This window comes from Pterocles gutturalis, unplaced genomic scaffold, assembly GCF_000699245.1.
Source record: "Pterocles gutturalis isolate BGI_N339 unplaced genomic scaffold, ASM69924v1 scaffold13474, whole genome shotgun sequence".
NCBI lineage: Eukaryota > Metazoa > Chordata > Aves > Pterocliformes > Pteroclidae > Pterocles > Pterocles gutturalis.
The window spans coordinates 38,232-49,368 of record NW_010130878.1 but is presented as its reverse complement, the minus strand read 5'-3'; the positions used below and the strand labels follow the sequence as shown (position 1 = coordinate 49,368).

The 11,137-nt window shown below is 43.3% G+C and overlaps 1 protein-coding gene across 1 annotated transcript in view; it reads right to left on the bottom strand.

Moving 5' to 3' along the window:
• Positions 1–2,888: 2,888 nt before the first annotated feature.
• The window catches only part of LOC104466845 (guanine nucleotide exchange factor DBS-like), a gene marked incomplete at its 5' end in the record, with an annotated part of 38,065 nt that continues 29,816 nt past the window's right edge, over positions 2,889–11,137 (bottom strand). The window contains 7 exons of the mRNA XM_010080398.1: positions 2,889–2,989; positions 4,162–4,265; positions 5,214–5,326; positions 5,876–5,994; positions 7,710–7,796; positions 9,547–9,618; positions 10,784–10,873. Coding sequence (XP_010078700.1) covers positions 2,889–2,989; positions 4,162–4,265; positions 5,214–5,326; positions 5,876–5,994; positions 7,710–7,796; positions 9,547–9,618; positions 10,784–10,873 — 686 coding nt within the window. The remainder of the gene's footprint in view (positions 2,990–4,161; positions 4,266–5,213; positions 5,327–5,875; positions 5,995–7,709; positions 7,797–9,546; positions 9,619–10,783; positions 10,874–11,137) is intronic.

The window sequence follows — 11,137 nt, the reverse complement described above, 5'->3', positions numbered from 1 at the left end:
CAAAGACACAATTAACGGCTGTGGGCTCCCTGCTCAGGTTCAGTAGTGTCTGAGGCTAGCTGTGATACCACCAGCTCCAGAAGACAGCTGAGACCAGAGCGTGGTGCCACTGCTGCACGCAGCCACGAGGCAGTGAGTCACTTGCCATCCTCGGGACATCCATGGTGCAGGAGTGACTCAAACTTTGGTCCTACAGAATAAAAGATGAGATTTTGAAAAAAAAAAAAACTTTTAAATATTTTTTTCAAAAGCAAAGCAGGGAGGAGAATTGCTATAATCCAGCCCATACCTTTGCAGTTGTCATGATGAGATGGTGAGCTGGAGGAGAGGAGACACTTCTGCAGCAATCCTCTTCCCTGCCCAGCTCTAGCCTGCCCCACAGATGCCACCACCGACACTCATGTAGGGCACAGTGGGACATAGGGGGGTGAATGCTTTGCTCTCCCCTGGAGTGTCTCTGATTTTTGCATACCTGCTAAAATTTAGCATCAGAATTTGACACGTGGGAAACCCAATAGCTCCCATTTTACAGGAAGATATGGAGGCACGAGGGGATGTTGAACTAGCACGCTGTTACCCTGCTCACAGCAGAGGTAGGAAGTGCACTGCCAATACCTGATTTTCCATCTTCAGTTCAGACAGAGACTTCCCACTGCCATTTCACTGTTAGAATGAGATTCCTCCAAAGAAAATCCAAAGTGCAGGTTAGCATCTTTCTGTCTGTCAGCAATGTCACAAATCCTAGTTTTGCCAGTTTCATATACCCAGGGTAACCCTTCCCCATCTCTCTCACACACACACACAAACGCTTACTATATTTATCAATGTGCAATCAAAGCTCCCTACCCCTTTCCTCTCCTATGCTTAGGGCAGGGGTAGACAGAAGAACTGTTATCAGGCTGTGCAAAAATTACAGAAAGTAATATGGAAACCAAAATGAACTCATTTTAGGGAGAGGATAAAATAATTGCACTACAAGAAAACGTCACTGCATATTTCATTGAGGACTAAAAGGAATCAGTTCTTCCCTCGAGATGCTCATAACTACAGCAGACTAACAGGATTCATGTTCCCAAGAGCCTACGTGCCATTTTTAAGGTAAATGACCATCACAAAACAGACAAGCTCTTATCTTTGTAGGAAAAAATTAGCTTCCAAAAAGGTACAGAACTCTCAGGTCCTTTAGTCATGAACGGAAAATGTCAGAAGTCAGAGAGTCTAGATATTGAGGGTTAGAACCACGGGAATTAGCCACCACAGTGCAACTCATCATTGACCAATAAGCCTTCACAGGCAAATAAAATCTGAATAAGCCTTTACCTACTGCAAGGCTTTTTTCTTGAATGGGACTATCTACCTGCTTCACAGCTATCCTGATTCACACACTAAGATATCTACAATGCCAGCCCCCACTGAGACACTAAGGAAAACATTCAGGTCCCTGCAGAGATTATAGCAGAAGTGATACAGACTCCTACCATTTCACTCAGAGGCTCAATTACTAAAGAGTAGGGTTTGGTTTTGCATTATCTCAATTTTTAGTGCTTTCGTCCCCTTTGTTATTTACATACAGCACCACTAGTCTCAGGGTTAAACAAAAAATCACTAATAATGAAAGCCAATCGCTCACACTTGAGCTTCTAGGGTCATTTTTACCAGGCTGATCTTTGCCTGTTTGCAACCCTTAGTCAATACTGAACTTTACTAAAGTATTAGCAGCTTTTGTGGGACCTAAGACCCAATTACCTTCAAAATGCCTTCATGCCCTAACAGCTGCTCTAAATGAGCTAATGGCTTGTATAGGAATAATAACATCTGTAATCACTTTATACTATACATTACGCCCCTATGTGGCAGAGATTTGGTACAGTCCTTTAATCAAATGTCCTGGAAAGAAGGATTTAACAATAACACTTTATCCACTCATTGGAGCATCTAATGCTCGCTGCCTATTTGCAATGCTTAAGTATATTCCAAATGGGGGATGAAATGTATCTACTCCATAGCCCAGCACACAAAGAAAGCATGCAGTCTACTCAAACAGATGATATTAAATGGCATTCAATTGAATTCTCGGCACCAAATGCAAAGGATTGTGATCCAGCAACCACACACTGCGGAGGGGGCAGAGGAATGACTTATTTTGTAAAAAGAGTTCAAAATGTTCTTTGTCACAGTATCTGTCACACATCTTTGCTTCCCTGCTGAGCCCTGCACTTCCACCTCATAGCCAGGAGCTGCCATCTGCATCATTCCAACGTAATGCTGTATGCAGCAGGTCGTTCACTGTGCCATTGCAAAAGTAGTCAGGTCATTGCTGCATGGAGCCTCTCTGTGGTCCAAATCAGAAGTTTCCTTTCCATAGCCACCCTAAAATAGGATGGTTTTGGTGTTGACCATCAGCAAAAAGGGCACATTTGTGATGTATCAGCTGGAATTAAGGAGGATGGGGAAGGCACAGCCAGAGGCAAGCAAATGGAAAAACCTCCAGACCACTCCATGGTAGAGCAAGAACTCGTAACCACGCATGCGTCCCTCTGCAGTGTTCTAGCAAAGTCGCCAAAAGGTGCGTGCATAGTAACTCCTCAAGTCTGCTGTCGACCTAATTTAGGCCACATCTTCTGAAACAGTTTGATAATCAGTGCGAGAAGCATTTTTCTCCTCTAATACTGAAGGTGGGTTTTGATGCTTTATGGATGTTTAATGCTCCTTTCAAGTTTGTTTTTCTCAGCTTGATGGGTGGACAGCACAGTTCTCATCTGTTCATGCCGATAAAGTTTTAGTGAACTATGAACCTCAGAGCTTGTAAGAAAGGCAACTTTGATCCAGTGTCCACCGAAAATAAACAAAGAGATGGATGGGGTCCTGAGGAAGGCTGGTCCTGCTGTTCAGCTGCCAGCCCTCTGTTCTGCTGGGAAGCTTTTGGCCACCTCGCTCTCCTTAGTGTCTGACTCCACCGAGGCCGTACTGCAGGAGTCGTTGTACGTGTCTGAAAAGGAGGACATGGGCATTGTCACTACAACACGTCTAAAGGATTTTCCATCTACAGTCTTGAGGTTCATTGTTAAAAGCCTGAAATAAAATAAAAAATAAATCATCACAATTCTACGACTCTCCTAATTCCTTCACCAGAGGCAAGGGAGGCTCTTTGGGCACGTAACTAACTTTAACATCTGTGGCTTTATTTTTCTTTTGAAGCATGAAACACGCCACAGAAATGAGAGCTGTAGTTAGGCACTGAGGGTGAAGGCAGAACTGACCTGCTGTGGAGGTGAAGGAGCAGCTATTACTAAACTCCCTTTAAACCACAGCAAAGAATCCTGGTTATCTTTCAAAAAGGGGTTTCTCCTCTTTAACAAACTGACCAAAAAAAAAAAATAATCAAAAGAAACCAGTAACTTGGAATAAAATGCTGGTAGCTCTCTATCACAGGTCCCCAGGGAATGGCTGTGCCAGATTTTGCTTTCTTCTGCTACCAGAAGAAAAGCAGGACACATTTTGGTAAATTATATTTAAGGATGGGCAAAATTTAATCTAAAATTGTAAACCTTTGATCTGCAGAGTTACTGAGATTCAGCTTTTCCAGTGAGACCTGTTTGGGTGTTAGGTCAGAACCGAAGCCGAAGGAAGGATAGCTTTTAGTGCTGATTTGGCTGAAATCTTGCCAGGGCAGCCCTTCCTCCAGCCTTTGGAGCCAGCAGTGAAATACGATGAAAGCTGTAATGGTTCATGAGATTTTAATGTTTCTGAATCTAGACCAGAACCACAACCCTGATGCTGATCTAAATCCAAATGCTGTGTCAGGATGAAAGCCACCCTGCAGTTACAGCACGCCCTGCCATATGACACACTTGGGCTAGCTGTAAAGTAGCCAGCCTGGGTACTGGTAGCCACAGGAGTTTAGTGGGAGACTCAAATTCTGCCTGGAAAGGGGAAAACAATGAAACCATGCCAAGGCAAGCTGCTGTACCTTAGCTCTGACACTTAAGGCACTGAATTGGGGGCCGGCTCAGCTGTGTCACCAGAGACTGCAGCACAGAAAAACACTGAGGTTGAGTACTTTAAAGTAGAAAGTGCACTGTTTGTAACATCCTTTTTTATCACATCCTTTTTTAGTATGACAGAAAAAAAAAAATGCCAGGAACACATTTCCTCAATTACCTGCATTGCTGTTCTTAATTATGTTGTTACTGTCCCCCTCTGCTGGCTGCAATATACTGGAAGGAACCCAGTCACTTTTCTCAGAGACCAGTTTCTTCACTAACCTGAAATTCAGAGAGCTTTTTTTTTTCCCCTTCCCTGAATTGTGTTTCTTAGAGGTATGTGTTGGGCAGCTGTTTCCTAAACTAGGGAAGAAGGCAGAGGACCCAAGGCAGTAAGTTGCAGCAGGCTCAGATGGTGACCCAGTATCCCAGAGCAAGCTCCCTTGCAAACAGACTGGGTGACAAGGAAGCAGTGGCCTTGCCCTGTGTTTGAGACCCTGGGCCAAATTCAGAGCTGAAGAAGCTGAATCTTTCGTATCATCCACGCCCCTTGCTGTAAATACCATCCGGAGCGGATGAGTTTAGTTCACTTCCCACCTACTCGACCCCATGGGACTTGCTCCCATCTCAGCTGCACGTCAGTTCAGAGTGAAGGGTCTGACTGCATGGGCACTTCGAGGAGATCAGACCTTCTTCCCCCAAATTACCCAGGGAAGTCTCAGGTGCCCAGCCAGGTCTGGCCCTTCCTAACACACACTTGTCAGAAAGAAAGAAATAGACCAAAACTTATGTGAACTCAAGGGGGTCAGATTCATTCCACTTTGTCAATCACATCTTATATCTAAGCCTTTGGTGCTAAAAATGCTCTCTGGTTCACTGCTGCCTGCCACCGTGGGGACTTTATTGATGTATCTGATGGGAGAGTGCTGCCTTTGACAGTCATCCTCCTAGAAGGTGTCAAAAGCCCAAATATTCCCCTCTGTTTCTTTATGCAAACTTCTGTCCTCTCAAGCCTCGTGTCACAAGCATTTGGGATGAAAGGCAACCAAGCAGAATGAACCAAAGCTGCTTGTATGTTCATGCCTCCTACTGCCTCTTTCACATTGTGATCAGTGGGGTGCGTGGATTTAGATTGATTTTGAAGAGGCGTTGACATTCTTCTGAATATTTTCCATCTTTTCCGAGAGCTTATGACTGTTCTGTCAAGTTCTATCTCTCTGCTGCACTTACCATTGACCGTTCTCTCCTTCCTGCACAAACTGCACGAGATCTCCATCCTCAAGTGTAAGAGAATCCGGAAAACAGCTGTCAAAACTGCCTTCTACCCGGAAAAGATTGGTCCCCTAAAATGAATGAAACAATGCACCAGAAATACAATCACTATGGGTTAAAGAACACTGTGCAAGACAGAGTGAGTTTAGTTAAATACTGAATTAGGCATTTCAAGCTGGCAGAGGTTTCTTCTGCAGGGAATTGTGTTGCTTTTTATTCCTTTTCTCATACCCAGGTTAAATATTATTCAAACTTAGGACAGAACATTCAGACTTTAGAATTAATCGGCCAGACAAAATTCTGATACAGAAAATGGGTTTGTGACGGCATATTAAGCTATCTGGAAAAGTCTAAAATTGCTTTTTTAAAGGCTCAGAGTTTTCCCTCACTCTTTTGACAGGTAAAGCTACAGCTTACAAGGATGACTTTTTACGGTCCTGATCAACAAAATAGTCTTGGAATGATCTCCCAACACCCCAGATCAAATTCCCATCTTCTGTATTCCCACACATCCATGAGTTAAGGCTGGCATGGACCCAAACTTTGCAGATTAAATTGTGATGTTAAGACAAGAGGAGGTTGCTCTGGGAAAGGGCAACATAATTTGAAAAAGGAATTACATTGTTAGGGTTGGTCTCTTCCTCCAAGTCAGAAGAGTTGGAGAGCTCATCTGTGCTGGAGGGGATGGCTTCGAAATCTTCAAAGGTGTCTAGAGATGGCATTTGCCTGCTGGGCCAACCTTTTCAAAGAAGATGAAACAAAATAGTTAGCTATCAGTCATCAGCCTCTTTCAGACTCAGTCTTTTAAAAATAAACGTCACAGGTTCACTTCCCACTGTTCCACTTACCGAACTGCTTGTACTTTTTTACAGCTTGTTCCCTGATTTTGACATAAAAATTACATTGCAACTGCTGTTCTGTCTCTAAAAACCTGCACCACTTGCTATCATTTGTGGGAAGGCAGACTGTGTGGCCACAGCGTGCATGCCCATCAATAGCTTGAGTGTTTAGCGTTACTAAATCTCTTCAGATCAGGAGGTGCAAAATGCGAGGACCACTCTGCGGAGTGAGCACTGTAGCATATGTTAACTTTTGCTAATATGATTTTCCGAAGTCCATGCTCATTCAGTTTCCAGCTTACTTCCACACATTTACCTATAAATTGAACTCCAAAGCCACTGAATTTTGGTTGACTTCTTATCTCCATCACATCCCAAAGCGATACTACCACCTAAGCAATTTACAAGACTATACCCTGTAGCAGGCTGGAAGTGCAGGGAAGGGACAGAGTAATCACCAAGGCACAAAGACAATCAGACCTTGGTGGTAGGTAGAGAAGATGTCATTAATATGTCTGATGTTTGGAGTCTTATTGCATGATTTGCACCCAAAAACAGTAGAAGGAACTTCATGAGAGATTTCCAGCCATAGCAGATCCACTCCCTTTACCTACAACGACATGCCTAGAGGATGTGTCCTGAAGGAAATTCAGGCTGAGCCTTATAAGACAGTAAACAGAAAAGCGATCTGATCTGTGAGAAATAAGTTTATTAATGGATTTATTTCATCCCTCCCCATGCACATCCCCTCTGCTACAGGCACTGGTTGGTGCTACGTGTGGTCATGCAGCTCTGCAGCCCCTTCTCCTCTCTCCCGTTACACCGGGGCTGGGACTGCCCCGGCCACCAGAGCAGCACCCCCAGTTACAACCCTACAGGTATGGTGAGGTCATTGGCACTTTTCCAGGTGTAAAGTAGCCTCTGCAGTGGCATTCATGGGTTGGGTTGGGAGGTCTGTACCAACAGAGTTGTGAGACAGAAGAGACAATTTCAGTTACACACCATGCAGCATATAGACCTGGACCATATTCTGTATCGGCTGACTCACACCAGCAAAACACCAGCTACTGTCTAAATGTACAAGAATACGTTGATGCTAACCAGCTTCAAGCTGCTGCAGCAGCTTAGTTCAAATTCACAGGTTGGGCTACAAACACCAAGAGAAAAAGATACCCCCTTCTCCCTTAGACTAAGCTTCAGGAATCCTTTGCCACTGTCATTTGTAGAAAGCATCCAAGACAGAAACCTCAACAGCAAGGATTCCTTACAGATACATGCATCAGCCTTCCTCTTCCACACAAATTGCTATGCTAATTTCAGAGACTAAGAAATAGCCCAAGTTTTACGTACTTAATTCAAGCTATAAAATAACAAAGATCAAATTAGGAGCTCTGTGACATCAATGAAAAGAATTATTTTCAGCTGTGCCTGACCTACAGAAAACCAGAATCTGGGACATTGTTTCTATACCTGCTAGTGATCCAGGCTTATCCTTTCATTGCTTTAACAGGAAGTTAAAAAGGGAAAAATCTCTTTAAGTTAAAGAGAGTAAATATGGTAATAAATTCATCTTACACTCTCAAATGGAGATGATAAATGTTTTAATTTTGTTTACCTGTCTGTGAAGCAGATCTAGGTACAGGTCTCGTGGTGGAACCGGTATTACATTTAGTCTGGGCCAATATGGTGTTCTCAAAAGCATCTGTGACAGGAAGTACAATTTGTGCCTTCAAGGTGAAATAGTGACCAGACAACCAGTGCAAAGTGAAGTCCTGTATCACCTCTGCAACTGGTCGTCTCTTTAACAAACAGGTGAACTGGTTACAACGGTTATAAAAGGAGACACAAGACCAGCACAAATGAGTGAAAAGAGAGCAGCATTCCACAGAAAAACTGCAAGTCTAAGGATGACAGAGAACAGCCAAATCAATCAAACTGAAAAATGACATTAATTAAGGAAAACGACTGCTGGATGAAGAGTGCAGTGTTCTATTTCACTACAGCTTCCTTACACACCTTTAACATACTTTCTGTGCAGCATTTCAAATCATTCTGGAGTGAATGGCATATGTTTTTGATGCCCATCCACACAGCAATGAAAGGAGACCAGGGAGGCTCTTCTTCCCAGCCAGAAATTAATGATTTTTCTCTTGATGAATGCAATGCAATTTTGTGCATTTTAGTTTTGTGCATTTTTTAGTTTTTAGCTAAGTACATCAAATCCTTTGTGTTTTTAACTCTGACAGAGCCCTGGCAATAGCAGCAATATCTTCTGGTAAAGGGATGATGATGTGCGTTGTTTCCTACTTACAGAAGCTCAGTCTGGTGAGGGATGTTGCGCAGTAGGACCATGTTTTAACCACTGAGGCTCATCTCAGCTCTATCCTACGGACAGTACTTGCACCTTGAAATAACCCTGCCTCTGCAGCCACATGGTATGCAGAGATCAGAATTACCTGCCAGTGAGGAAAGTGAGGTGTATACACCACAGTCTGGGGAACTCTGGTGCTGGGTGATAGGATGGTTCCAAACGTAGTGACAGGGATCCCTGGCAAAAGGATCCTCTGCTGCCTCTGAACTGTTTCTTCCAACCTCTCTGTTCCAATCTCCTCTTTTTCTGGGACTGACATAGGAGATAGCTCTGGTATGTCACTGATTCCATCCTGGCCTGGCCACCTGCCCTTTCTACCAAGGTTTTGTGCAGGGCAACACAATCCTGAGACAGGATTCCTCAGCCTACATCTCTTTCCTCCTGTCCTGCAGCAGGGGTACCTGACTGCTTGTGCCCCACAAGGCAACATGCTCTGGCAAATGCTCATGTAAAAGGGAAAGCTGACAATGGGAGCTGGTGATCTTCCAGTGGCTGGGGAATAACTTCCCAGTTTAATTAAAGTTTATTTAAGTTTATTAAACAGGAATTGATGAATCTGCTGCAACAAATAGGTGGAAATTCTGCTTAGCTGAAATGAAACACTGCACCTGAAATGGATATTAATGCACAGTCTAGCCTCTTCTGTAGTCTTCATGCACATGGCTCCTGCTCCTCTTATTAGGTATTGAGACTAACAAGGGAAGAGGGATGCAAGCGGCCAGACTGCAGGTGAAGGTGAAAAGTAGCCCCTTGGCTCCCTGCTGCTGCACTCTACGGAGTGAGGGAGAACCCAGGCAGAAAATTCAGATCCAGATCACAATCATCTAGAGCATCACTTCCCAAAACAGGCAGAGAATTGGGGTTTTAATTTAGGCCCATTCCTAGGTGAAAGCTGGTAAAGATGAGTGCAGGGGACAGGCAAGGGGTGACAAGCTGTGTTCATCATAGTTAAACAGATAAACTGACTCCAAACCCCTAATGGACTCCAGTGGTGTCTGCCAGCAGTGATGAGATGGGAATTCAGTGAATAATATCAAGAGATTGCCAAACAGGTTTTCATGCAGGATGGAAATACTCATACCTTCAAACCCCAGGGGAGTTGGATCACTCTTTATTTCATGTCTCTTGACTTTAACTGCAGGAACAAGGGGACCTGTGTGAAGTTTGCAGAGTCACAAGGCTGTAAATACTGTTAACGGAGAAACCTGCTTCCCCATTACCTGGAAACACTACCTGCCTGATACTTTCTGTTTCACACAGCAAAATGACCAACCCCTAAATTCTAGGTGGTAAAGATAAACACTTCTGTGATGTGGATATTTTATGATTCTATGATCAAGTACGGTGCGACCTTCTTCCTGACAAGTACATAGCAAAGATTTTTATACAAACGAATTCAGTCATTTTTCCTTCTATTTTAGTTTGTGAATGGCCCCGCAAACCTTAAACTTGCAAATCAGTTCCACCATTTCATTCCAGGAACTGCCAAAAGACAGGATATTCAGAATTTGATGTAAGACCATATGTTCTGTTTTCAGCAGTAACTCTGACATGTAGGCATAGGTGCCTACAATCCTGCTGATTTTCAGCACAACCAGCTTGCTCAAATGCATGGATTGCTTTTGAGTTTAAATGTAGGCACTAGTGCAGTAACCTAAACTAAATTTTGTAAAAGTGCTTTTTCTCAAAATAGCTACAGCTCAAAAAAAAATCCCCAACACCTTCCATAGGTTCCCACACAAACTACATAGAATTCAGTGCATTTTGGGCACCTAGCTCCCTTACACGTATCTGAAAATTTCCTTGCAATCATCATTTCTAATCAAAACAATTGTGATTATGCTAAATATTCTTAAAACTGGCATTTTTGCTATTCCATTTTTGGCTTGATTTCAGGCTTTCTTACCCTCTGATGTCTGCTACACAATGAGGAGATTCTCTCCTTCTTGAAAGCAAAAGTCCTAAACAGCTTTAAGGAAACAGACATAACTTCTACTGAATTTCAGTTAATCCAAACCAGTGAGAAACTGGAGACATCAGCCAAAAATTCACACAGTTTCCATGGAAACCAGCACCACTCTTTGAACCCTATTATGAAGAAACTGAGAAGAGTCATTATATATGCTGGCAGCACCTTGATATACATTCAAAATGTCTTTGCCTGGCTCCCTGTGGGTGTTACGCAGGTCCTGACTCTTCTCCTACCAGAACTTCCTGCACTTATAAAAACTGAGCCTGATGTACTCACTCTGCAAACAGCATTTGTCAGTGAATTTAGTGAAGGGAGAAGGGTAGCTAAGCAAGCAGCATGACGGTACCTTTGGTCACAGCAGAAGCATTAACTGTGGTGCTGATGGAGGAGGCTAGGGAAAAGCGACGGGTAACTTCTCTTTCCTTAGATTCTGGATCTGGGAGAATAGACAGATGCAATGCAGGGCAGGATTAGAGGTTAACAAGCACTGAGGGTAAAAGATGTCCAAAGCAAAGCAGCGGCTGGAAAAGGGTAAATAAAAGGTAGGTTGCTCCCCAAAAACAGCCAGGAAAAATACCCTCAACAAAGTGAATGGCACAGAAAAGATTTTATATGAAGATATTTTCAAAGCAATTCCAATTGCACCAATTTAAATACTTCAGAAGGAAAACTTCTGCCAATTCATATTTTAGCAACCAAC